Genomic DNA, 12,145 nt, shown 5'->3' on the forward strand with positions numbered 1-12,145 from the left:
TCCCCAACAACGGGGCCAGACACCCCCTTCCCCAGCTCCGTTCCCTTCTCTCAGCTCGCTCCAGCACCAGCCCAACACCCTCTAGTAAACAGCGCTTGGTGGCCCCGGAACGCGCCACTCCCGGAATGCCGAACTCTGAACTGCTGCATGAAATTCAATCCTTCCGTGCAACAACAGGTGGGTAAAAACCCACTGTGCATACATTTGGGATGTAAACGTGACTTACAGCCACCACCGACTGTTACGATAACCCTCGCGGACAGCACACGCACAGGAGACGCAGTGGCAGAAGTGACACATTGACTTTCATAACAGCATTTGCTCCCTTGAGGAAAGGCTGATGCTGGCAGTGACAGGCAACACAGAAAGCTCTTCAGTCTATTGCCTTTGGATGCAAGAAACCCTTGCGGACCAGGGGAAATCAATTGTCATGGATGGAAGAACGCTACAGCACACAACTTGTTAGCATGCACCCTGCTGCTTTTAGTGTGGGGTGAGACTGAAACGCAGCCATTGACAGAGGAGGTGATGTAACCGGTTCATTTGGACAAACCAGTTATGGTATCTTGTCCGATGACGGTGCTTTCGCCAGTATCTCCGCTGCTGCACTGACGTCTCCTTCTGCATCAATCAGCACCTCCAAGTTTGCGCTCTGGTCCTGGAAGCCCATGGCCCTGAGCTGCTCCATTTGTCTCCCAAATCTGGCCTGTGGCACCTCCTCATCCATCTCCATCTGATGTTCTCCTTGCTCCCCATCTGACTTGAAATCTCCACTGTCCTCAGACTCGCTGCTTTGTGACGAGTCGTCCATGCTTTCCAGATCCAGCTGCACACTTGGGTCCTGCAAACTCAGTATAAAATCCGGTACCTCTGTCGAGAGGGTCTGTAATCCCCGCTGGATCTGCAGCAACGCCTGCAGCGCCCGCGGGTTCCTCAGCAGGGGCAAAATCTCGGCGTCCTCCAGCTCCGGTGGCAGCTGCTGTACCTGCTGGTCTTCACATGGAGAATTTCCATCACTCGGTGTCTCGACGCCGTTCAGAAGCACTTGTGCGGGGCTGTCAGGGTGTGTTACCGCACTCCCCAGGCTGTGCATGAGCTCTGGGTCTCCTGTCAGCTGCTCAACCATGGTCTGAACCTGCCTCGAGTTGGGCACCACCGGTCCTGCCGCAGGACCCAAGCTCAGCGAGGTGAAACTGTCACCTGTGCTGCTGATGGCGAACTGGTCATCGCAATCCCCTGTGTTACCACTGACCCCGCTGGACCGCGGAGCCCAAGGGTTGGGTAATGGCCTCCGGTTTTCGGTGTGGGCTGGTAGCCTGGCTCCCGTCACAGGTGGGTCACTGTCCTGGGGAGCAAAGGGGCTGTTTCCCATCTGCACAGCGTCCAAGATGGGCTCCTGAACCTCCCTGTACAGCTGCTCCAGAGCGCTGAACCCTCCAGGGATGCTTTCCAGGTTCTTCATGGCCACATCATGGTTCCTTATCATCTCCTGCCTTACGGCAGGGCTGCTGGAGGCCTCCAGCATTTCTCTGATAGTCTGGGGGTGGCTGAGAATGTGGCCAATCTCGGGATTTTCTTCAGCCAGCTGCTGCATCTGAGGGCTGGACATGAGGAGGTCCCTGACAACGTCGGCATTGTCGAGGACATCCTGCACCAAAGCAGTCTGCATCTCCCTTTGCAAGCTGTGCAGGGGTACCTCTTCTTCTTGAATGCTGCTCTCCAAGTCCAATGTGTCTGTGGAGTCCAGGCCCAGGAGAAATACGCCTGTAACCCCAAGGAGGAAGCCCAGCAGAAGTGTGTTGTTGTTGATGGTGTTCAGATCCAGGCCTGAAGCAGGGATCCTGGACAAGAGGTCCGCCATGGTCTGTGCCACTGTTTCCTGGCTGGAGGTCAACAGCTCAGACAAGTCGTGATGGATTAAGCTTGGGTATTGCAGATGACCCGTGCTTCCCAAGCAGAATAAGTTGGAATTGCTGCAGCTGGGAGGTTGCATGAGGGCGGTCGCTCTTTCTTGATCTGCCAGGCCATCCTGTGGTTTCTGCTGGGACCTGATGACAACGTGGATGTTGACCCCACTGTGAACTCCATGCTGGCTCAAAGTGTCTTGATCCTTGAGGACTTTCCCAGCAAATACCAGGACCAGCAGATCAGGGGATGTTTTGAAACATTTGGCAACTTCTTTCTTAAACTCCTGGATAGTGCTGCTCTGAGCAACCTCAAACTTCTCCTCCTGTTTGAGCGTCTTCACAGTAACCTTGATGATATTTGAGGAATCCATGGTGACAACAGGCTGACCAGTCTCTGCTGCCCCTTTGCTTCTGGGCACGGTGACTCTGAGACCAGGGCTGCGCGTCGCTCTGTTGAAAAGCAGCGGTGCTGGCAGGAGGTGACAGAGGGTGACAGCTGCAGTGGAAACGGGGTGGCAGTTATCCCTGCTACGGTGACAGATGCCAGGAGGGAGCAGTGACACGGGGACAAGGACCACCTCCCTCCGCAGATGTTGCACAGCTGCTCCAGTTGCTCACCACCCGTGCAGTCCCCCCATGTTCCCTGTCCCACTGCAGCCTCCTGCCCGTATAGAATGCCCATGCAGCGGCGCTGTGCTGTGACATCACAATTGATGTCAGAGTGAGCAGTGATGTCAGAGCTGAGCTCAGGCTTCCTCGCCTCCATGGTCCCCAACCAAGTCCCCAGGACACAAGGGAAACTGTGGCGGGGTTTTGATGGATAAAGATCTGTTGCTGAATTAGTCAGGCTCAAAGGAATCTCAAGGCCGCTTCGAGAAGCTGAGAACAGAACCTGCTGTGAGAAAGAGGGGCGTCCTCGATCAGCGGGGTCCTGGCGTGGCGTGAATCATCGGACGCATCATCAGTGAGACTCCAGCGCACGGACAGCCCACGATACTCATTTAGCGAATCCACGCTTGGAGCGTGGACGCGTGATTAGAATATAGTTGCATATATAAGGAGGCTTGTTTCTGTAATAAATGGCTTTGGCATGATTCACATTGAATCGAAGTGTTTGCTGAGTCCTTTATCGCTCCAACAGAAAACCACACCATGGGGACCCCCAGTCTCAGGGGCTGCAGGACCATTTCCATTCCACATGACCGGCAGGTCAGCATTGCCAAACCCAGGGCAAAGCTCCTGAGCACCCGCCCTCCCGGCTCCGGAGCTTGCTCCCCTGTTTCAGCGAACACCCTCCTCCTGCCAGGTGTGCTGCAGGAACACGAAGCACCTCGAATTGTCACATTGAGCCCCAGTCTTTGGGTCCCACTGTGGGTTTGCTGCCAGCACAACCCATGCACAGGGTCAGCCCTAGAATCACAAAATTACAGACGGGTTTGGGCTGAAGGACCTTCCCAGCTCCCCAGTGCCCCCTGCCATAGGCAGGGACATCTGCACCAGCTCAGGGTGCTCAGAGCCCTGTCCAGCCTGGCCTGGGATGTCTCAGGGATGGTTCATCCACCACCTCTCTGGGTACCTGGGCCAGGCTCTCACCACCCTCAGGACAACAATTCCTTCCTCATGTCCAGCCTGAATCTCCCTCCTTTAGTTTAAAACCATCACCCCTTGGCCTGTCACAAATAGGCTGGGATGATTTATGGCTGGGACGCAAATGCATGGACAGGATGGAGCAATGCAGGGATGGGATGTCACAGAATCATAAAATCATTTTGGTTGGAAAAGACCTTCAAAGATCGAGTGCAACTGTTAACCCAGCCCTGGCACTACCCCATGTCCTGAGAACCTCATTTCCAATCCGTTCAACCCCTCCAGGGATGGTGACTCCAGCACTGCCCTGGGCAGCCTGTTCCAATGCCCCACAGCCCTTTGGGGAAGAAATTGTTCCTAAATCCAACCTCAACCTCCCCTGGTGCAACTTGAGGCCATTTCCTCTGCTCCTGGCGCTTGTTCCTGGGGAGCAGAGCCCGACCCCCCGGCTCCAAGCTCCTTTCAGGCAGTTCAGAGAGTCCCGCAGGGCCGGGATGGAGTTATCCGTGGCTGGGATGTGATGCGCAAGGTGGATGAATTGATGCTCAACTGGGATGAAACACGTGTGGTGTGAGGGATGCACAGTTGGTCTGGGATCGGGAGCGGGACGGTGATGGGAACACAGTGGGGACAGGAGCACCACATGCTCACCCAAAACTCCTGCAGATAAAAATCAATTTATCTATCTCCAGAACAGGTGTGTCTGCTCCATTTCGGTGCTCAGGTGGGTCCATGTGTGTCCCCTGGTGCTGGAACACCCCAAAAAGCTGCAGCCATTGTGGCCGGAGAGTGCAAGTGATGTGGTGCCCACGTGTGTGCTGAGCATGTCGGTTCTCAGCCTCTGCTCAAGGCAGCAGCGAAATTTCTGGGAGCACTGCGAGAAAACCCCACGGGACATTTCACAATAGCCTCACACGTCACCAGAATGGACGCTGTGCCAGAAAACGAATGAAAAGCCCTCCCAGTGCCAACACAACCTGCGGACACTGAAATCCAGCCCAAAGCACCAAAATGTCCAGGAAAAACAGGGACTTCTTGAGTCCCGCTTATGCCTTTCAGCTCTTTAACCTGATCTTGTCACTGTAATCTCACCAAAGCACTTTTTTTCCACTTGGTTCAACTCTAAAATGAACTTCTCTTCCACAAAACACCCAAATCCTTCAATGATAAAACCCCAACATCTCTGCTCTCCAGGATCATGACCCCGGCATCTCGTGCCATCGCTGCATGGATTTTAGTTTGTTCAATGAGATGAACACGTGCCGAGGGGGAAAAGAGGAGGAAATCTTTGAGAATTCAGTTTTCCAGCACTGGAGATGTGTGGCCAAGATTTAGGTTTCCTTTATAAAGTGAATTGGAAATGGTGCAAAACACGGATGGATGGATGGATGGATGGATGGATGGATGGATGGATGGATGGAGAGAACTGGGACCATGATAAAGCTCTTGCTTCCAAGCAAGATCGGTGGTAACTAAAACCTCTCCGTCTCTTATTTGCTTTTTTATTGAAGCAGATTGATAAAATTCCCTGGATCTGTGCACCACTGGGGACTTCCACATGGCAAAACCCCAACATCTGTCTTCTATTTTGCTTTTTAATTCAAGGAAAAGCCCACAAGACTCTCTCAGGATGGCCAGAAGCATCTCTGCGCTCGTCTCCATTCCCTCTGAGTTTTGCAGGTTGAATTTTCCCATTGATGTGCCAGCCCAAGAGCTCAAAACCCCGTCGCATCGTTAACGAACCTCCCAAACGAGCTGTCGTGCTGGGAACCAGCCGTCCTGTGAAAATACCTCTGGCTGCTTTATTTCCACCCTAATTCCCTGTATCCCACTGATATTAAATTTCCAGGCCAAAATACACGTGCAGTATTTGGTTTGTGATTTGTTGGCGTGTTTTTTTTTTTGGTATTTCATTGTTGGAGAATGGCTAAGAGAGAAAGGGCGGAGACCCTCTCTACGAAGAGGATCTTTTCTAGTTAGCATAAGTAGGCCTCAGTTAGCATGAGCTGAACAAGGGTAAGTGGGAAGGTACTGACTGAGAGAGGCCTGGGTAAACAAAGTTCAGGAGGCAGCTCCGAGATAACGGGTGTTGGAGAATGGCCAAGAGAGAAAGGGCATGAGACCCTCTCTACGAAGAGGATCTCTTCTAGTTAGCATGAGTAAGCCTCAGTTAGCATGAGCTGAGCAAGGGTAAGTGAGAAGGTATTGCCTGGGAAAGGCCTGGATAAACAAGTCTCAGGAGGCAGCTCCTGAGAAAGGCCTGGATAAACAAGTCTCAGGAGGCAGCTCCGAGATAATGAGGGAATTCACATACCAGGAGGGCCACAGAAGGGGATGGACTCATTATGTATGTTGGGATGGGCTCATTACGTATGCTATCAAATCGGTGTTTGACGAGTAGGCATAACTAATAGAACCACTATAAAAGTCTGTGCTCTGTATCAATAAACGGAAGTATTTCTTACGATTCACATTGAATTGGCCGCATTTCTTCCTCCGTCGCCGCAGGCCAGAAACTATGCCGGGGTCTCGATCCCCGACAAACGGGGAAGTCACATACCAGAGAAACCACAGAAGGGGATGGGCTCATTATGTATGCTATCAAATCGGTGTCTGACGAGTAGGCATAATTAATAGAACTGCTTTATAAAGGGGTGCTATAAATAGAATTGCTATTAATAGAACTGCTATAAAAGTCTGTGCTCTGCGTTTGATATAAAAGCCAGTGCTTCGAGGCAATAAATGGAAGTATGCTTATCATTCATATTGAATTGGCTGCATTTCTTCCTCCGTCGCCGCAGGCCAGAACCTATGCCGGGGTCTCGACCCCCGACATTGCATGAATTAAGCACGTTTTTGCTTTGCTTTTTTTTGGCTTTCTCAGCCAGCGATCTCAAATTATGCTGGTGAGCTCGTCCCGACAGGTTGGGAAGCAGAACATAGAGTTGCTTGGATTAGTCCCAGGGATGGAAATGCTGTTTTGTGCTGTCATCCCACAGCATGGAGATGTCCCCTCCGGCTCATGAGGCTGCACAACCACAACGAGACACCAGAGAATCCACACCAGGAAAACTTAACGATTTTTCTTTCTATTTTCTAGAGCATTTTCTGCTAATGGTTTAAAAAGCATCAGCAAAAAAACGTGGTGAAAAAGAGAAATTTCGGAGTTCTGTGCCCAAGACTGAAGAATTCCTCAGGAGCACTGAAATCATAGGAATAAATAAAACGTTTTCACATTCAAACTGAAGAATATTTATGGCTGACCAGTTGTGCCAGGAATGGGAAGCAGGAGAGGACGTGATGCCCAGAGTGAGCGTCATGGGATGTGTCAGCACAACCAGCACATCCCAAATTGTCTGTTGACTGAATTAAAGTGGGAATGGTGACAGGTCCTGGGGCAGCAGGAACGTCTCCTCTGTGACTGCTCCACCTTCCCAGGTGCCCACGTGTAGTGGGTATGAGGGTCTGTAAGTGATAATGAAAAACAGGACCAGAGGAAACGGCCTCAAGTTGCACCAGGGGGGGTTGAGGTTGGATCTGGGAACAATTTCTTCCCCAAAGGGCTGTGGGGCATTGGAACAGGCTGCCCAGGGCAGTGCTGGAGTCACCATCCCTGGAGGGCTGGACAGATGGACATGAGGTTCTCAGGACATGGGGCAGTGCCGGGGATGGGTTAACAGTTGGTCTCCATGATCTTAAAGGTCTTTTCCAACCAAAATGATTCTGTGACTCCGTGATTTTCCGGGGCGTTGCAGCTTTGGCAGCAGACAGGAGCCAGGAGAAGGGACAGCACTAAAGCTGTCCCGAACCTTTTCAGTCCCTTCCAGCCCCATTTCCTACGCTTCCATGCCCACCCTTCACAATTCCAACATGTTTATTTAATTAAATATTAATTAAACATTTCCTAATAGTCTCGCCAATGCTGTCAGCAATTCGCTGGGGTGTCAGCATCGCCAGCTCCACGCTGGGCTGTGATGGTGATTTTTCCTAAAGCTGCTTTAGGAGATGCAAGACACGGTGTGACATTCCCGATCCAGTGGTGATTCTCAGCCGTGGACAAATCACAGTCCCATGGAAAACCCACAGAGCCCACCCAGGGTGAAATCCTGCAGTGATGCAGCTCCTGTGGGTCCATCACATGGACCTTAAATTCACTCCCAGCCTCCCTGAACACCGGTGGGGAGGTGGAGTGGGCACCCAAGGAGGGAGGTGGGCACCCGGAGGGGTGCAAGGGGAACATGTGGGTGCAGCTTGGGCACCCCAGGGAGCAGCGTGGGCACTCCAGGGGTGGGCATGGGACACCCAGAGAGAGGTGTGAGCATGCGTGGAGCAGCATGGGCACCCTGGGGTGCAGCGTGGGCACCCCAGAGGGGTGCATGGGGCACCTTGAGAGAGGTGTGGGTGCTTCGGGATGCAGTGTGGGTACCCCCAGGATGGGTACGGGGGATGCAGGGAGAGGTGTGGACACGCATGGAGCATCTTGGGCATCCAGGGGTGCGGCGTGGGTACCACAGGGTGGGTACATGGGGCAGCTAGAGAGAGGTGTGGGCACACAGAGAGCACCGTGGACCCCCCAGGAAGGAGCCCAGGCACCCCAAAGAGCAGCATGGAGACCCCAGGGTGCAGGTGGGTACCCCAGGGGTGGGCATAGGGTACTTTGAGAGAGGTGTGGGCATAGTAGGGAACAGCATGAGCACCCCAGGAGGGATCCAGGCACCCCAGGGAGCAGCTTGGACGCCCTGGGGGTGCGTGTGGGGCTGCTAGGGGGAGGTGTGGGCACACAGGGAGCAGTACAGGTACCCCAGGGTGCCCCAGGGTGCAGCATGGGCACCTTCTCGGGGTACATGGGGGACCTAGAGAGAGGTACGGGCACACAAGGAGCAGCGAGGGCACCCTGGGGGGCAGTGTGGATACCCCAGGGGGTTCATGGGGCACCAAGAGAGAGATGTGTGCATACAGGGAGCACCATGAACACCCCAGTGGGGAGCCTGAGCACCCCAGGGAATGGACACCCCAGGGGTGGGCCTGGGGCACCTAGAGAGAGGTGTGGGCACCCAGGGAGCAGTGTGGACACGCAGGGGTGCAGCATGGGTACCCCAAGAAGGAGCCTGGGCACTCGGAGGAACAGTGTGGGTACCCCAGGGAGGTGCCTGGGGCAGCAGGAGGGAGGTGTGTGTACCCAGGGAGTACCGCAGGCACCCCGGGCAGTGGATTGTGCACCCCGGGGACAGCGTGAACACCCTGGGGACGGCGTGGACAACCTGGGGATGTTGTGGACACCCCGGGGATGGCGTGGACAACCCAGGGATGTCGTGGACACCCCGGGGATGGTGTGGACACCCCGGGGACAGCGTGGACACCCTGGGAATGGCGTGGACACCCTGGGGACAGCGTGGACAACCTGGGGATGTCGTGGACACCCCGGGGACGGTGTGGACACCCTGGGGATGGCGCAGACACCCCGGGGATGGCGCGGACACCCCGGGGACGGTGTGGACACCTTGGGGATGGCGCGGACACCCCGGGGATGGCGCGGACACCCCGAGGATGGCGTGGCGACGCCTGTGGCGAGGCGAGGGAGCCCGAGTAAGTCCCGCTTACCGGTGTTGGTGTTGGTCCAGGGCAGCAGGAGGACAACGGTATCACAGAGCAGCGGCAGGAGCGGCCGCGCCATGGGACGGTGGCGGCACTGGAGCAGGGCCGGGGGGCTTAGGGCTCCCGGGGGGGGCCGGGGCTCAGCCCCGCCGCCCGCCACTGGACATACCCGGCGTGGCCAGACCCGCCTTCCCCTTTCGCTTTCAAACAGAGACCGGGGTGGGGGGTGCAGTGCCCGGGGGTTCGTTACCCGGGGGGATGCAGGGCCTGAGAGTTCGGTACCCGGGGGGGATGCAGTGCCCGGGGGTTCGGTACCCAGGGGGGATGCAGTGCCTGGGGGTTTGGTACCTGGGGGGGATGCAGTGCCTGAGAGTTTGGTATCCAGGGGGGATGCAGTGCCCGAGGGTTCGTTACCCGGGGGGATGCAGGCCCTGAGAGTTCGGTACCCAGGGGGGATGCAGGGCCTGAGAGTTCGGTACCTGGGGGGGTGCAGTGCCAGCGGGTTCGGTACCCGGGGGGATGCAGTGCCCGGGGGTTCGGTACCCAGGGGGGATGCAGGGCCTGAGAGTTCGGTACCTGGGGGGGTGCAGTGCCAGCGGGTTCGGTACCCGGGGGGATGCAGTGCCCGGGGGTTCGGTACCCAGGGGGGATGCAGGGCCTGAGAGTTCGGTACCTGGGGGGGATGCAGGGCCTGAGAGTTCGGTACCCAGGGGGGATGCAGTGCCCGGGGGTTCGGTACCCAGGGGGGATGTAGGGCCTGAGATTTCAGTACCCGGGGGAGATGCAGTGCCAGCAGGTTCGGTACCCGGGGGGAATGCAGTGCCAGCGGGTTCGGTACCCAGGGGGGATGCAGTGCCTGAGAGTTCAATACCCGGAAGGGATGCAGTGCCTGAGAGTTCGGTACCCGGGGGGATGCAGTGCCAGCGGGTTCGGTACCCAGGGGGGATGCAGGGCCTGGGGGTTCGGTACCCAGGGGGGATGTAGGGCCTGAGAGTTCGGTACCCAGGGGGGGTGAGGTGCCTGGGGATTCGGTACCCGGAGCGGGTGCAGGGCCCAGGGGTTTGGTACCGGGGCGGGTGCAGGACCCAGGGGTTTGGTACCTGGGGGAATGCAGTGCCCGGGGATTCGGTACCGGGGCGGGGTGCAATACCCAGGGGTTCAGTAGTGGGGGGAATGCAGTGCCTGGGGGCTTGGTACCCGGGACGAGATGCAGTGCCTGGGGGTTCGGTACCGGGGGGGATGCGGTACCCGGGGGGGATGCAGAGTCCAAGGGGACGCAATAGCAGAGACGGGGTACAATACCCAGAGGGTGCAATACCCTCGGGATGCAATACCGGGGGGGGTTGAAGTATCGGGGGGGTGAGATACGATACGAGGGAGTGAGATATGATACCAGGGGGGGATGCAATACTTGGGGGAGGGATGCCGAACCTGTAGGGAAGGATGCAATACCGGGGGGAGATGCAGTACTGGAGGGGGGAATGCAGTACCGAGAGGGGTAGGAGGGGAATGCAATACCCAGGGGTGAGATGGAATACCTGGGGATGGGATGCAATAGTGGGAGGAGGATGCAACAACGTGGGGGATGCAATACCTTGTGGTGGGGATGCGACACTGGCGGTGAGATGGAATACCTGGGGTGGGATACAATAACGGGGAGGGGCTTCGGTTCCCGGGGATGCAATTCCTGGGTGGGGGGGAGTGTGAGGAGCCATTAAAGGACAAATGTTGTTTGTACACCTGGGGACCTGGCGCCTGACCCCAGCGCGGGGGGCAGGACTGAGAGACACCAGACTATGAATCTTTAATGTAAAACTAAGTCACTTCGGACTAATCCCAGAATGCAAACTGATTACTGTGTTTTAAAAGCTAAGCTGGGGAGAAGGGAGCCAGAGAGCTGGGAATGCGCACTTTAAGTAGATCAATAAGGGAGGGGGTTGGCAGAATTAGATGAATGAGACAGGCGATCTGCGGCAGGGCCGGGCAGCCTGTAAACCCTGCAGAACCAGCCCCTGGGAACAGGGGAGGGAATTTGCGGCTGAGATTAAGGTGATATTAGCACCGGCTTTTTGCCCTATTCCATGTGCTACCATCAGGTAGGACACACAGGTTTGCAAAATCGTTAATAAAATCTACATTGCTGAGAGATCCTGCCTGAGCCTGTTATATTGGCAAGATGATGGTTTCCTACAGGAAGCTCTACCAAGGTGTGGTCCACCTACCCCAGGTCCCAGCAAAGCTGTTCTGTCAGTCCCTTCTCAGCTGGATGGGGAAAGAAAGCACAATGAAAGGCTCATGGGTGAGATAAAGGCAGGGAAATCCCTCAGCAAGTGCCGTCATGGGGAAAACAGACTTTGCTTGGGGAGAAAAAAAATATCCATCAAATCAGAGAAATAAAACCAAATGTTAAAACCCCTTCCCCCCATCCCTCCCTTCCCCCCAGGCTTAACTTCACTCCCAAATTCTCTACCCTGGGAGCGGCGCAGGGGGACAGGAATGGGTGTTGTGGTCAGTTCATCACAGGTTGTCTCTGTTCTCACACTCTTCCCCTGCTCCACCGTTGGGTTCCTCCCATGGGACACAGTCCTCTATGGACGTCTCCAACGTGAGTCTTTCCCACAGGCTGCAGTTCTTCATGAACTGCTCCAGCGTGGATCCTCCATGCGGTCAGAAGTCCAGCAAACCTGCTCCAGCCTGGGCTCCTCTCCATGGGGACAAAGGTCCTGCCAGGAGTCTGCTCCAGTGTGGACTTCTGTGGGGTCACAACCTCCATTGGGCTCCACCATGGACCTCCATGGGCTGCAGGTGGGTATCTGTTCCACCATGGACCTCCATGGGCCACTGGTGGGTATCTGCTCCACCATGGACCTCCATGAGCCGCAGGTGGGTATCTGTTCCACCATGGACCTCCATGGGCTGCAGGTGGGTATCTGCTCCACCATGGACCTCCATGAGCCGCAGGCGGGTATCTGCTCCTCCATGGACCTCCATGAGCTGCAGGTGGGTATCTGTTCCACCATGGACCTCCATGAGACGCAGGTAGGTATCTGTTCCAC

The 12,145-nt window shown here is 55.8% G+C and overlaps 1 protein-coding gene across 1 annotated transcript; it reads right to left on the reverse strand.

Annotated features, from left to right (window-relative positions):
- Positions 1–556: 556 nt before the first annotated feature.
- LOC309452854 (ubiquilin-1-like) lies at positions 557–2,278 on the reverse strand (the record flags this gene model as incomplete). Its single annotated transcript, XM_082077515.1, has 1 exon — positions 557–2,278. One exon carries the CDS (start codon positions 2,276–2,278, stop codon positions 557–559), a length of 1,722 nt encoding a protein of 573 aa, XP_081933641.1.
- Positions 2,279–12,145: the final 9,867 nt, after the last annotated feature.

This window comes from Streptopelia decaocto, assembly GCF_964273445.1.
Source record: "Streptopelia decaocto genome assembly, contig: HAP1_SCAFFOLD_120, whole genome shotgun sequence".
Lineage (NCBI taxonomy): Eukaryota > Metazoa > Chordata > Aves > Columbiformes > Columbidae > Streptopelia > Streptopelia decaocto.